At 42.2% G+C, this 15,788-nt stretch overlaps 1 protein-coding gene across 1 annotated transcript in view; it reads left to right on the forward strand.

Moving 5' to 3' along the window:
• Window positions 1-13,826, forward strand: part of CFAP58 (cilia and flagella associated protein 58) — a 92,173-nt gene extending 78,347 nt beyond the window's left edge. Inside the window, exons 16-18 of the mRNA XM_059397711.1 lie at window positions 6,614-6,733; window positions 9,059-9,192; window positions 13,116-13,826. Coding sequence (XP_059253694.1) covers window positions 6,614-6,733; window positions 9,059-9,192; window positions 13,116-13,227 — 366 coding nt within the window. The 3' untranslated portion in view covers window positions 13,228-13,826. The remainder of the gene's footprint in view (window positions 1-6,613; window positions 6,734-9,058; window positions 9,193-13,115) is intronic.
• The last annotated feature ends 1,962 nt before the right edge of the window (window positions 13,827-15,788 follow it).

Genomic DNA, 15,788 nt, shown 5'->3' on the forward strand with positions numbered 1-15,788 from the left:
CTATTATTACAAAAATGGTGAAGGTTAGTGTGTGCAGATTTCTCCTATGCCTCATAAAACACTTAATCATCTACATCTAGAGCCAAGAACCACTGTGTAACCAAGCAGTTTCCTGCTCACGAGGAACTCAGCTGTGTAATTCTGTTTCATCCCCCAGTCCTGCGTGTCTCAGCCTCTCTAGGGGGCTTTACCACTTCATGACATCATAAACAAGATAGGTCCAGAGTTCAGGTTAGCTGACATTTTCGTTATAAAGCTAATAAACAAGAAAGCCCCAAGGTATCAGCCATTACTTTCCCTTTCCTAAAGCTAGATAGAAATGTAATATGTTTACAGTGTTTCTAATTTATTTTCCTACTAACGAAAAGAGTCATTTCTAGATAAATTGGGGATTGCTCTGTAGTTGCCTTCATATAAAGAGGGAAGCAGTTTTGTTTAAAAATTTTAAATTTGGCTTTAGTCTTTTGTTAAGGATTATGAGTGGGGGTGGGAAGGTGGAAAGGAAACGAAAATCAAGCAAACAGGAAAAAATGTAATGCATTTTTTTAATTATAGAAAAGAGTTATGTGTGCTATTAGAATTCTTGTGTTTAAGGAAGCTGTTTAAAAAGTGCACACATTATTTAATTTAGGAGTTAAGCTTGCATTTTCATGTGTCCGTATGCACACGCACGTGTAAGCAGAGCTTCAGAGCCAATTAATGTGAAGACATTTGCTAGTCTTATGAATTAAAAAAGGCATTTGAAACCACTTGCCCTATCAGAAACTGCTATAAACATTTTACTAAGAGATCAAGGTTGTATATCAAGTATTTGCATGAGTTTGACAAAATATGCATGGTGCAAAATTTCACTCAAAGATATATGATTTATAGGAGCAACTAGCTCATTAGGGTGAATTATATAAGCTCTGCTAACCGGGAGTTGTTACAGTGATCTAATTAAAGTGAAAGTTCTCAACATATGCATATCTCACCTCTGCTGATGTGCGTTACTGAGATATGATGGGCATAGTTTGCTGACAATATAATCGCAAGCAACAAAATTATCGAGCATTTAGAATGAATAGAACACAGTAGCAGGTATGAGGGACACACAGAAAGATCCAGCATAATTCTGACTTTAAAGGCTCATAATGCAACTGGAAAGAATGGATTCATAAGGAATAAATACTGAAATAATATAAATGGCATCTTGATATTTTGGAAAAAAAAAAGGATTTTCTGTGTATTCTGGCAAGTTGGTTCTCCCAGAGGTAATGATTGGGGCATTTTCTTTTCTTTCTTTCTTTCTTTTTTTTTTTTTTTTTAAACCAACTTCATCTTGAACCCATCGGATGAGCTAGAGTGAAGATAAGGTGGTGTCTCTTTCTTTGGAGTACATCGTATCCAAGCATCTCAGTGCGTGGCTTTCACCCTGGTGGGTATAGATAAGCATGTGACTCTGGATCAGGAGCCAAGCTGACTGATTCACATGAATTAGCTGGTTCCCAGGGTGAAGTTATTATTTGCAACACTCACCCAAGCAAATTGATGAATCCAGGGTGAACAGAATCAATGCACTGGCATTTGCCAAGCACAGATTCAGATTAAAACAGAATATATTAGTTCCTCTTAGTCAGTTATTGCCTCAAGTAGGCGAGCTGAGGAAGAAGAGGGGTTAAGGTGCACATTGAATGTGAACTACCTTCTGTTTTCAGTTGAAGATGCAGAGCTTAAGACAGGGAATATAAACAGACAGTGAATATAAAATTGTAGCTCGGTGGGGAAAGGAGTTCTGAGAGCAGCTTGGTTTCTTCCTCCATATTGTACCCAGAATAGCGCTGACTCCTATTTGCATAGACTGTTCAGAATGTAGACTTTTAATTTATTGTCAGATAAAATACAAACACCTGGAGGTCTAAGTGACTTCGTGTCTGGAGTTTCCAATCTGGGGTTACAGATTGTCACCGTGTAATGACGGCATTATTTGAAGCTAATACTGTAATTAATTTTGTACCACTCTACTCAGCCGGTGTTAATAATGAGCTGTGTTCTTATCCAGAATAACTTGGAGACTCTTGCAGCAAAAGAATCCATAACCATGTCTGATAGTCTATCCGACTGGGAGGATGGGATGTCTAGCCAGGGAGCATCATTGCGAGGATGGACATAATAAGTTTTATGCTTGCAAGTCATGCTCAGCCAAAGTGGGAGCTAGTCTCCTGATGCTAAGCGTCTATTTTTTTTCCAGTATAGCTGTTCACAAAATAATTTAGAGAGTGAGGCATGGTACGAAGTAATATTGATGTGCATTAAGAACAAACTCTGAATAAATAAAGAAATGTTAACCTGAAGATGCAATCTTTTGTTGGTGGGGAAGTAATAAACTATTCATGATTTTCTTACAACGTTTCATTGACATATGGTGCTTCTAACCCAGTGACAAATTAATTGACTTGGTTTAAAAAGAAATGAATGCAGCTTAACGAAGAAGGACAGGATATGTTTTACAAGGCAGCTGGTTCTGCCACTGCTGGCTTATGGAGACAATGTACACCGGACAGCCTAATGAGTCTCTCTGTTGCATAAGATAGATTCTCTTTATAATAGAATTGCACGCTTTGTCTCTAAATGGGGTTATTATACACACCATTGCACAATGTTTGAAGAGCTTGGTTGGCCCTTGTAGAGGGTTAGGAGAGAAATAAATTGGAAAACAATCGTACTTAAGACCTTCAATCCATCAAACACTCCATATTTATCTAAATTACCAGAACGCTCTCCCAAAATACAAATCTGTAGGATACACACAGCTAGAATGTTAATGTTGACCGGCCTTCACTTTGGTTTTATCAGTTAGGTTTTCTATTGTAAACACAGACCAAAATTCATGCACACTGAAGCCTGGTAATGCATTTCAGCCACTACCCCCCAACTCCTTTTCCCTCGGCTCTTCCCATTCCTACTGTCTCAGACCCTGAAGTTTCACTTGGTGTTCTCTCAACCCACCAGGAATACACATGCATCGCTTGGCCTGAGTGGTCTAACTCTTAGAACTTTTTGACTTTGAATATTGCAACCGTTTCAATAGTAGTTCACTCAACTTCTTCACTTTTCTCCACACTTATGGGTCCTCACTATTCAGTCACTCAGTTATTCTTTAGAATAAATCCATTTTGGTTCCTTTTATAGCCTTGGGAAAAAGAACAGGAAGTGGAGACAGGGGAAGACGGGCTAAATGGTGGCCTGGTTCACTGTCGGTGAAGGTCACATGTCCTGTCAGAGGGGGTGGGTGGAGCCCTTTCAGCAGGCTTAGGTCCCAAGAGCTGGGAGCTGATTCATGCTCTTACCTCTGCGTGAAATCCCCTGGCTGCCAACCTGATTTTACCTCTGGCTCCATTCTACTGATAGTCTCATGTAGCCTTTAGGAATTACATAGCACAATTTCCTCCAGATTCTTTCAAGGTTATAACATGTCTTCAAACCCCAGAGGAGGCGTTGCATGGGAAAAGTGATTCTTGCGTATATCATGACTGGGTTTTTGACCTGTCACATTTTGGACTTTGGGACACACCATTCATTGCAGTTGACCTTGGGATTCTCGCTTATGAGCCAAGGTAGCAATATTTGCTTCTTCCAGCCTCTCTCCTCTGTGTCTCTTTCCTCCCTGCCAAGAGCAGTTGAAAAGTGTTCCGCCTGGGAAACATTCGAAGGTTCTTGGAGTAAGATGATCTTTTCAGTTTAAGACGTTATTATATCCCAAACCAGATTGTTTCCTCCTCGTCTTCATGGGGTTCTTTACTTTTCACATCTACCCATATTCTGGTAGAGAGGAAGGGGAGCTGAAAGAAATGGACAAAACGGTTTTGTGGGCTTCTCCACATATTTATTACCCTCTCCAAATTGAATCTTGAAGCCTTGTCAGAAGTGTTATTTCTCCAACAGAGCAGGCATTAAGTGGCTATAGAAAATAAACTCACCTCCTGACATCTTTCCCATTGCTTGCTACATCCATTTACTGGGAAGATTATGTTGTAAGGTGTGACGGGAGGTGTTGTACAACAAAGGAAAACCACCGCTTTGTAATTCTATTTGTTCAAGTTTTCTTCTTTTGCACGGGCTTTTGGATTTCCTTGTCGTTTCTGGAATTATTTCTTAAATGGTGAGTATTGTTTTTGGATACACGTTTCTCCAGAATCTTAATCCATCCAACTAGTTCTTAAGTTACATACATTCTTTTGAAAGTAGAGTCATGTTATTTGTGATAAAATTTCTGTAATTTGGCCAGAGGGAAGAAAAATCTAAAACAAATGGTGACAATGAGTAGTTAATGAATTTTCTTCTACTGATTTTTTTTTTCTTAATGATTCTCATGTTCTCTGTCAAAAACACTATTTGATGACAATGCTAAGAATACTTAGCTCTACGTAAAAATTTGTTTCCATTTGCTTTGCCATGTAATTTATTAAGAGGGCTTTTACTTATTTTTTCTCTTTAACATAATTACCTTAAGGAAATAAATACATACAGAGACAAATGAATAGGCACACTAGTCTTTATCAATGTTTGTTCAAATTGTTGTAGTTTAGAGAAATGGGAATCCAGAACTGAGGTGCCTAAGAAATAAATCTTCCCTTGTATGTAGTTTCCCTAGTTCAAGAATCTGAACACACATTACAAGCAATTAAACTTTAGGGTACAAATGGGAATTCTATATTGTTTGTTGGTTAAATTCAATTATGAAATTATGATTTGCTATGGGTTCCTAGCAAGCCCTTTCTTTTAGTTCTATGAATGTGCACATCCTAGTTTTCTTGGCTTTTTACCTGTTCTCTCAAACTACTTCCAGATCTCAGTTCTACCCATGTCATATTTCTTTTTTTTTTTTTTAAGGATTTTATTTATTTATTTGACAGAGAACACAATTAGGCAGAGAGGCAGGCAGAGAGAGAGAGAGAGAGAGAAGCAGGCTCTGCACTGAGCAGAGAGCCCGATGCGGGGCTCCATCCCAGGGTCCTGGGATCATGACCTGGGCCGAAGGCAGAGGCTTTAACCGGCTGAGCCACCCAGGCGCCCCCCATGTCATATTTCTTAAATGACTTGCTTTCTTTACTTCCTACTTCTGATTTGTTCTCTAGCCTCTGTGACTTCCACTCCCCCAATGTTATTGCAGTGGTATCATCCTAAAAGGCCTCCCCCAAGGCCATTTTCAGTACCCCTTCTGTTTCTTCTCTTAGCCTAGTGGATATCACTGACCACTCAAATCATGCTTCCCTTTGTAAACACTGCCATCTCCTAGCTGGGGGGCATTCAGTTACTCTCCCTTGTTTGTTTTTCTCTCAGTCTTTCTTCTTTCCCTCCCCCAATATGTTGGCTCTCCCAAAGATCTCATTGTTCTGGCCCACCCTAAAGGCCATCCCTTGTTGAAGGAGCCATTTTCATGGCTTTAGCCATGACCCACCACCAGTTCCAACTTGCTCTTTATATTTTTTTTAAAAGATTTTATTTATTTATTTGACAGACAGAGATCACAAGCAGGCAGAGAAGCAGGCAGAGAGAGAGGAGGAAGCAGGCTTCCTGCTGAGCAGAGAGCACGATGTGGGGCTTGATCCCAGGACCCTGGGATCATGACCTGAGCTGAAGGCAGAGGATTTAACCCAGTGAGCCACCCAGGAGCAAAGTGGGGGAGGCCTTGCTCTTTAGTTTGAACTCTGGGACCTCATTTTCAACTCCTCAATATCCCACAACACCTCAAGCTCAACATATCCAGACCCCACTGATAATCAGAAGAGAATGTGGAAACAGTTCTTTCCCCCCTCCCCACACCCCTTCTTTCCTAGCCTCCCTGCTCCATTACTATTACCCTTCAGCCCCCAAGGTGTCCATATTAGAAGGCTTGGAGTCTTTTAGGTCCTGTTCCTTCCTTCCTGGACTGATCTTTCACCAAATCCCACTGATTCTATCTCAGGAATGTCTTCACATCTACCTCTTTTCCATCCTAGTTGGCTTAGGTCCATCTGTTTTCATCTTCTGCTTATCCTGGTGCCCTGAGAACCTCACTCTGTTCTCTGTCTTCCTGCTGGACCTATTCCTCTTAAGACAAACCCAGGCACAGCTCATCCTTTCCTCCCAAACTACACAGCCTAGAACCTACCTATGAGCCCAGCCTCTTCTCTCCACTTCTCCCTCCTTTGGTCCAGTGCTCCTACTGAACTAGAATCACTTCTCCCCTGTCCTGACTCTGAATCTTGGCCTCAAAACCTTTCCTTTCTTGCTCTGGGGAAAACTCCTACTCACTCTTCAAGCAACAGTTCAAAGGACATTTTTGCGAAAACTCCCCTATGTCCTACTTTTACTGGCCACAACACATGTCCAAATCTTCCATCACTGCCCTTGTCTCTCAGTCATGTGATCCTAAGTTTAGGTAGAGAGAGACTTTCCCTTGCTGGCCCAACCTAAGCCCTTGACTGGGGTTGTTTGGATGCGCTCCTGATCAGATCTATGATGCATGTGATCAGTGTGGCACTCTGAAGTGTCTTATGATGGTCCCAAGTTCTCCTGACCATGCTGGTAAAGGCACTTTTCCTGACTTGACGGGGCTGTTTATCTCCTTTGTGGTTTTACTTTCTGCCAGGAAAAGGAGAAACTGTATGTGGAGCTGAAGCACATCCTGGCTCGACAGCCTGGTCCCGAGGCTGCCGAGCAGCTACAGATCTATCGCCACACGCTGCGGGAAAAGACAAAACAGCTGAAAGTAAGTGGGAGCCTCTGCCTTTTCCTGGCCACACGTGAGGGACCCAGACATGTCTGCTGTCTCGGTACAAGGAGCCGGTCTCCCAAACGTCACACACCGTAGAGGTTGGCTTTTTTAGAATTCCAGTCCCAGGAGGAGCAGGACACATCCCAGAGTTGCCCTCCTGCAGTGAGACTAATAGACCCCACAATTCTCTGTTTTCTGAAAGAGGGAGGAGAGCAAGGGAAGAGTTGGAGAGAGGATGATGGCACCTGAACGGAAATTTGGGGGACAGGTATCTGGCGATGATCTCAAAATGAGTGAGGGCACTTGGAATGGGGGGGGGGGGGGGAAGAAGAGAGGAAATGTTTTAAAACCATCATCTCCCGAAGCAAACCACTGTGCCAAGCAGGTTTGTGCTATTCCGTTCCCCCTGCGAAGCACAGGTTATTCCCCGGTGCCCAGGGCCTGCCTTCATGCCCATCTCTTGAGTCAGTCACTGTGAAAGGAAAGTAAAATCACTTTAGAATTCTGTTAGCATAAATTCCCTTCTAAGTGACTTCAGAAACTCAACTGGGGGAGATGGAATGTTATATTATTACGTGTGCCTTTTAAAAGTTTTCTTGGAAACGGTGTGTTACCATTGTATCCGGAGCTCTACCTCCTAAGTGAGTCCTTAGGTATTCTGGGCATGTCGGGGAAGTCTTACACACACGCAAACACGGAAGGTAGCACACGCCAGCTGAATTCCGGCACTTACCAGCACAACGAAGTTGATAATCATTGCCTTTCTGCCTGGGGTAATATAGATGCCGTGCTCCTCCTACGGTTCTGATGCTTTCACAAATAAGACATTGTAAAATCACATCCTTCTACTTAAAAAAGGCAGATGAAACAGACGTGTAATTAGAACATTAATTTTCAACTTATCCCTCAATGTTGATTTCACCAGAGTATCCTGAGATGTAGTTCGAATTTTGCATGAGGCATAATCTTTTTGATTATTTTCATCCTTTTAAACAATTATATATTCCCAACAAAACAAAAGCTCATTTTCTCAGGAGTGGGTATAGATTAGAAAAATACATGTCTGTCTTCACACTGCTGTCAGCCACATTCTGCTTTGGATTGCATTGCATGGCTCGCTGGCGCTTTTGGGATTTTAACCCTTTAACTCAGGAGATCCAGAATTTTGCTCTGATGAAATGTGACCCCTGGTGGAAGAGGTTCAGAGGTGGTGGTCTCAGCCCGTCTCGTCTGCCAGTTTGTCCTCATTATCTGGGCTCTTTTAGGAAATGTGATATTCGTTGTTTGGAAACAGACCCTTTGTTCCTAATTGTTTAGCTATTAAGGCAGGTTTTCTCTCAACATGAAGGTCCTATTCTTTAGCTCATGATAGCATAGTCAGAATCATTTTCAAAGCAATGAAGGGAACACGTTCAGAAGCAGATGAATACCTAGAAGACAGAGATGTCCCTTTTGTGCAAATTTTTCAAACAGTGAGCGAGAGGGAAAATGAATCTTTCTGTTGCATGCCCCTTAGAATGGTAACCTTCTTTCCTTCCCTTTGGTTTCTGTGGGGTGCACTCCTCGCTTGGGCATGCTTTACGCGGCCTGTTCAGATGAGAGAATGCCCACTCTTCTCTCTCGAGACCAAGAGCATCTATGGGACACCAGAGTGGAAGAGGCAGCTGATCAGGGCTCCTCTCACACAGGCTTAAGACTCTCCCATGCGCATGTCAGCTCCCCGCTTCGCAGAGGGAAACATTGCGGTGCTGGGAGAAAGAGTGAGCCTGTGAAGAGTCCCAAAGAGAACAGCGAAGGGGTGATAGACATTAGCAGAACAGCAACCTAGGAAAACACATACACTGAAGGCCTACTTGGTGGTGGTGATGGTGGGATGATTCCAGAATAATTTTTAACCATAATCCTCAAATGAATCACTCTCCCTAGTGATGACTTCCCTAAAGGCTCTTTAAAAAGGCTTTAAGTGCAGTTTGATACTGTATGCCTGAGCATATTTCTGTCTCTGCTCACAATATACCTGAAACCCATTACTCCATTCATGGGTGAGCCTGCTTGAATGTGGCCCAAGAGCTCTTCCAAGCAGAGGCTTCACTACATTTGCCCCTGGATTAGGAGTCTGCAGACCTCAGTCAGATTTTTACCTAGACGAGACCTTGAGAACTGGCAAAAGCGAGCAGATTAGCTGTTAAACTTGGGCGGGGTTTTGTATTACTCACCCCATGGAGGTAAATGGCAGCAAATGAGAGAGAAAAAATTTTCAGGAAAGGGTATCGTTTCACTGTGTCTCTTCTGCTAATGCTGTTTTATTTGTCATGTTAGGTTTTGTCTTCAGAGCTGAATATGTATGAATCACAGAGCCAAGAATATAAATACGAGATCGAGAAACTTACCAATGAACTGATGAACTTGAAGAAGAAATACCTAGCCCAGAAACGTAAAGAATACATTCAGAAGTAAGAATTAGTCAAATGTTCTAATCTTGTTGTGCCTATTATCTGCTGGTAAGATAATTGGCAGACAGTCACGGAGTCATGGAGTCCATGGGGGTAAACTGAGGCACAGGGTGAACAAATGACATTCTACACATCCCCACTGGTTTGTGTCAGAGCAAGTTGCATGTCTCATCTGATACAAAGGCCTCTCCTTAGGACCCGAGCAGGGATCCATTAATATCTGCTCATTGGTGGACCTCATATGGAGCAGAAAAAACATAGTAGGATTCTCCCCATCTCCCCCCACCCCCGCCCTACCTCCCCCACGCTGTTCTCATGGCTTGGAGATAATCATGCCATAACATTGTTTGCAACTGAGATTCAGTTGCAAGATTTCAGGCTTGAAAGCACATCCACATTTACAAACATAGGTAATTTTGCTAAGGAGTGGAGGGTGGGAAAGCTGTTCTTTCCAAGAACACAGCTGTGATGAGTAACTCGCGGATCATTTTTACCTATGTTTTAGATAATCTGTCTCTGAACCATCTTTACATCTAGCACTAGCTTCAGCATCTGCCGGGGGCGTGACGTGAGCTCTTACTCTCCAGGTTAACATTTTGGGTTTCAGGATGCCTACACATGGAAAGACAAATGTCTCTCCACTCGGGTATCATCATTTGCCTAATGCTAGGGTGAGAGAACGGGCCCCAGTGAATCAGTGGGTTCGAACCTCGGCTTGGCTGTGGGGCATTGCCCAAGTCATCCAGTTGATTCTGTAGTGGCTCACATTGGGGGTTTAAGTCAAGTTGGATGTTTCGTCCACTTGGGCATTGCAGGGACCTGGTGAAAGAGGGGTATCTGCCTGTGATTTGTGAGGAGCAAACAACAACAATGAAGTAATGGGATGCAAATAGATTTGCCAGGAAAAATTTGCCCTTCTTGTAAATCAGAATAGTCCCCCATTCCACATTCAGAGGGCAGCTTCTTGGTAGAGTCAAATCCTGCCAAAAATTAGAGCTGATTTCAATGGGTCTGTCTTGATGTATGGGACTGGCAACCATCTGGTTCAGAACCATTGGTGGGATTGGGTGAACATGTAGGTCTCCAGGCCCCATTCCCAGATGTTTAGATTCTGCGGGCTCTGAAGAATTTGCAGTTGAGTCACTCCTCACAGAAGCTGGAGAACCACTGGTATTAATGGTGTGAATCAGTGCACGATAGGTGGAAACACAGTGGTTTTCTCTTAAGACAGTATGTTCGTGCCGATGGCTTGTTCCAGTGCGAGGCACACATCCAGTTCAATGGCTTTCAAACATTTTGATTACAGTCTCTTATCAGTAAAACACTTTTGAACTTGTAGCTGCCCATATATATGCATGCATATTAAATACATATTTGTTTTAGGTATTAAAATGAAATTTTTATTTTAGAATAGTTTTCTACCTCCAACATATTTTAACTTGTCTACATTGCATGCAAAATACTATTGTCACTTTGTTGGTAACTCTTAGTAAACTGAGATTTTTTTTTTAATTTTGAAAAACAAAATATGAATAGAATCTTAAATATCTTCTTTGCACTTCCCAGTGGGTCAACTTAGTCATCTTATAGAGTACATGTAACCATTTTGGAGAGCAGCAGTCTGGTTTACACAGTTATGAACAACCAGCTTAGCTAAGCAGTTACTTAATTTTCTAGAGCTGACGAACTTCCCCGCCTTGGTCCTGTTTAGTTTGGTCTGTTGTCCTGTTTTGGTCTTGGTCCTGGAGTTTGGCCGGTTGACCTTACTGATCCCCCTCCCAAACACCCTCCATACAGTTTCCTGGACACAGAAGCCTGTGGAGCCAACAGAAATGCCTCTCTGTTGGCTCAGCCCCTCCCAGTGGTACATCCACTAAAAGGACCAGTAGGCCCCTTGTAGATGCTTAAATTAAAATGGATTATAGCCAAGTCAAATTAAAAATTCAGTCTCTTAGGTACACTAGTCACATTTCAACTGCTTAAATAGCCACATGGAAGTAGAGGGCACAGCACTGGTCTCTAGATAGAGAGCTTTGCCACCATGGTGGAAAGTTCTATTGGACAGCACAGCTCTAGAATCCTTGCTTTTACTGGTCCTCTTCTTGCCCTAACATGCTCATAACTGCAGCCACTCTGACCTGGTGTGGGTGTCATGGGTGGTTCCATGTTGGTGGGGATCTATACACTGGAGGTAGACAGAGAGAGGGGTTCACAGAAGAAGAGCAAAGGGATTAAGGTGCTGAAGGGAAGTATGCTGAGGCGAGAACAAGGGTGCGGAGGGGGTGTGGACTGGAAGGGAGGAGACTGAAGGGGGCCACGGTGACGGTCTACGAATATATTACAAAGGTGATGTAAGGGAGGTATCATTCCCATCAGTCACCTTTGACCAAGCCAGTGTTGGTAAGCTGAAGTTCCTGCAGAGAGGCAAAGTTATGTTACTGCAGGCAAGAGAAGGGATGGGGGAGTGGGCTGCCTTCATCCACCAGGCATCAGGTGTGTGGGTTGCCAAGTACTAGAAAGAATCCTCTTTACCGGATCCAGTCAAGGATTGTCCTACTTATGGAGGATGATTTTTTTTTTTTTTTATATAATAATGAAATCAGTCCTTCTAAGAGACTGCTGGATTGATTAGCCAATCCTCTACAGGTTCTTTCCAAATGGAATAATTTAGAGTAGTCTCTGTGGGTGATTTCCCTATACTTGCCCTTTATAAAATAGCAACTCATACCATTTTTGCCTTTATGCCTTCTTTCACTTTTCTCAAACATGTTTTTCATCATATTTCCACCCGGATCTGCACCCTCACCCACCTGCCTCTCACTGCCCTGTCCCAGACCCCCAGGCTGGTCTTGAGTTTGCAGAACTAGTCAGATTCTTTCCCCAAAGGTGGAATTCTCACCCCCTAAGGTTAATCAGTTCTAGTTGTCAAGTCTAATTTGAGTTTGGTCTTAGCGGTTAGCTTGATTTTTATTTTTAAAAAGGGATTCCAAAGATGTTTTCTGTAAGACCCTTAAATACACAATAAGGAATTTGTGTAATTTAAGCTACCTCTGCAGGAGACCTGAATGTGTATGTGTGTGAATGTGTGTGTATATGTACGTGTGTGTATTTTAAGGAGATATATTTTAGATTTTCCTTTATTGCTGAAGGTACTATCTTATCCATCTTTTTTAGATTTTCTTGTATCTTAAACTATTTCTAATAACACCTGCTGCTTGTCTAAAGTTACGGGAAAATTTGTATTTCATAAATATCCAGGTTTGATGAAGATAAGTCTGTGGTAAATATTTATAAGTTTCCACTGAAACTTTGGGATATAGAAGTTGATAAATGATGAATTAGTCATTATAACTAATAAATAAACAAAGCCAAGAGAAAGATTCTTCTGACTGATTTTGGGGCTAAACAAATGTTTTATAAAACAGGATGATGTTACAAGTCAGGAGTCTCAAGTCCATAGTGATTGAGTTATAATGAGGTCTTATGTCCACATTTAGATCAACATTAGGAGGGCACCTTTAACTGTGTCTTTCCCTAATTCTTTGTGTTATCAGTGAACTCCTAATTAGATTTAAACAATCACTTTGTCTAAAACTGAAAGCTTTTTTTTTTTTTTAAAGATTTTATTTATTTATTTGACAGACAGATCACAAGTAGGCAGAGAGGCAGGCAGAGAGAGAGAGAGGGAAGCAGGCTCCCTGCTGAGCAGAGAGCCCGATGCGGGACTCGATCCCAGGACCCTGAGATCATGACCTGAGCCTAAGGCAGTGACTTAACCCACTGAGCTACCCAGGCGCCCCTAAAACTGAAAGCTTTAATCAAAGCAGTTTTCAGTGGCTAACTCACCTAGGAACTTAAAGAACACCAAACTTAGAGGAAGAAAAAGGTGCTAAGGAAGTTAACTTTTCCTTCCTGTCTTGCAGAAATAAGGACAGAGTACCCATGGATAACACCTTCTCAATGGCCAAGCCAACTGGCCCTCGTTTTACTGGGGGTGGATTTCCCCTCAACAGACCATCCCAAGTGAAGTCCTAGCCCGAAGCTCTTGGCTGGGTGCATTGAACAGCTCATGACATTCGCTTTGGAACATTTTGAGGAATCTCTTTCAAATGTCTTGGATCCCAAATATTTAGAGAAATCAGTGCTCAAATTCCAGGATAAAAAGAAATGCAAAACTATCATCATCATGTCCATTTTAGAGTGATGACATTCTACTTGGTCCTCATGGCTATTAACAGACTGTAATTATATCATTCAATTAAGCTAATGCATTGCAAAAAGCCAATGTTTTGTGACTACCACACTGATTGATTTGAAAGGCACCACATTGCCAAGCACTCGGTAGCGATGAAATTTTGGATCTGAATTTCTCTATTATAAACATTGGTGTATATGCTTTACATTTAAAAATATTTTCAAAATGCAGTGCGTTTCTTATTAATAAGAATCTATTAATTATTCCTCATTAACAAGTCATGGCATGAGGTGAGAAAAAAAAAGGACAAACTCTCAAATATTTAAAACGTGTTTTGAGAATGAATTCTATGTGGAATTTCTTTTCAGGCCTGGGGTATGAAAATCTATTCCAAAGAGACATACTAATAAATACTTCATCATAAAAAATAAAAAAGAACCTTTGTAGAGATTTTGGTCTTTGCTTTGGTAGAGTGTGTAATTAAAGTTTAAAAACTACTTTGAGAAATGTTTAACATAAGGATCAGATTCAGAGGAACCAAGACTTTAAAATGAAGGGTTTCGGCTGGCTTCCTCTGATGGCCTTGTGTTTCTTAGACCTCCCACTTGGAAAACGGAGTTATGTTAGGACAAGGGTCTGTTTGGCTTTCAGGCATCAGGTCAACATTTAGGGTCATTGAATCCACTGTATTGTCTTTCTGGTGAAGCCACAGTTATGTGCACTTCAGTTCAGAGTTGTCCCACTAAGAGAGTTCCTTCAGGAATGTTATGTGAGGATACTCCGGTCATCTCTCTCACAAGAGCTTGACCTCTGCGATGTTTTAACCAAAACAGAGTAAACCACTCAAGGATAAGGACAGTATAAGTGGATCATTCCATTTGTGCAATGCGACCAAGGTTCCCACTGCAAGGAGCAAAAGACTTAATGACCCCAAGATGCTTGTTCAGATTATACAGAGGGGTGGGATGTTAGAGCGATCACCTACCTGCATGTTCTGCTGTCCTTCTCAGTTCACCCCCTGCAGCAGATCCAAAGCAATGAGGACCGTGAAGCGATTTATTATGAAATGATCCCAGGAAACCCTCTAATAGTGGGGAAGTAGGTCAGAGAGGGGAAGGAAATCAAGCTCGGGTGCAATTTCAAGTCAAGTTCCATGGTGGGAGACTGGCTGCATTTTGCAGTGGGCCCTGGAGACCATGTAATCACAGGTCAGAGTTGTCCCTGTTGGGGGGGTAAGGGAGCTAGAGTATTTATGAGATACATGCAGGCGGTGGATGGTCAAAGACTGCCCTGCAGGGGGCCCTTCTCCCTGCAGGCAAAGCAGGGTCTGGCAGCCTGTGAGCATCCATGAGTCAGAAATGGCATTTGCTGACTGTCAGCGGTGGAAATGCTAAGGGCTGGGGCAAGAGGGTTAGGCTGTGCCATCCTCTGTTGCTTTTCCTGCAGGGTCCCAGGAGAAGGACAGACGGGACTCACCCTGCACTGGAGCTGGTGACCCTGTGGTAAGGGGTGGTCATCAACTCTTTGTGTACCATATGGGAGGGTGGAGGATAGGTATGGACCTTAGAGAATTTGCCAAGAGAACCTTAAACCTGAAGAATCACACTGGGACCATATCCATTATTGGAAAATCACTGTGATCTCTTACCTCAGCGCCGTATTTTTTTTAGACAAAGGACATTTGCAGGTAAGGTCAAGCAAAGTAAAGTTATGTCACATGTACAACACTGGAGATTTTCCTGTCCATTCAGGGACATTTTGCAGTCTATCCATAGCCACTGTCCTTCCAAGCCCTTGGGTAGCTTCATAAGAGGTTCACTTCTCTGGGAAAGGGGGTCTATGATTCTTGATCTATCCCAGTATGGCAAAGACTTAGGAGGCAGATGCTGAGTTTGAATTCTGGCATACCATAACAATGAATTGTTTTGAGGATTAAATGAATGAATACAGAGGTAAGATTAGAACAATATCAGGCATATGGTGACTGTTTAAAAAATATCTGCCATTATTATTATTACATAGAAATAACTGATGTTTTGAAATTAGAGAATAAATGATGTTTATGACACTACAGTGTTGAGATGGAATTGGACTTGGTAGTGTGATTTATAGTTGAATATCTTGCAGAAATGCCTCATTGGCTACCTCATGAAAAATTCTGTATATTTCTTTTGTAATCGTGATTTGCAGGCAGATTCTCCACCTTCAGAAATCAGAGCTTCCAGAGGGAAAGATCCTGTTGGCCTCTAGCTGCCACTGTCTTGAGAAGGACAGTGAGTTTCTGTGGATGACAGAGGTCCCATGAACCAAGATGGCGTGGGCTCCGGGAGATGACAGGGCAGCTCAGGATGGCTCAGTATGCTTATGTTCAAACATAGGAGGAGTAAATTAAGGCTTGAAA

Source organism: Mustela nigripes, chromosome 4, assembly GCF_022355385.1.
Source record: "Mustela nigripes isolate SB6536 chromosome 4, MUSNIG.SB6536, whole genome shotgun sequence".
NCBI classification, from domain to species: Eukaryota; Metazoa; Chordata; class Mammalia; order Carnivora; family Mustelidae; genus Mustela; species Mustela nigripes.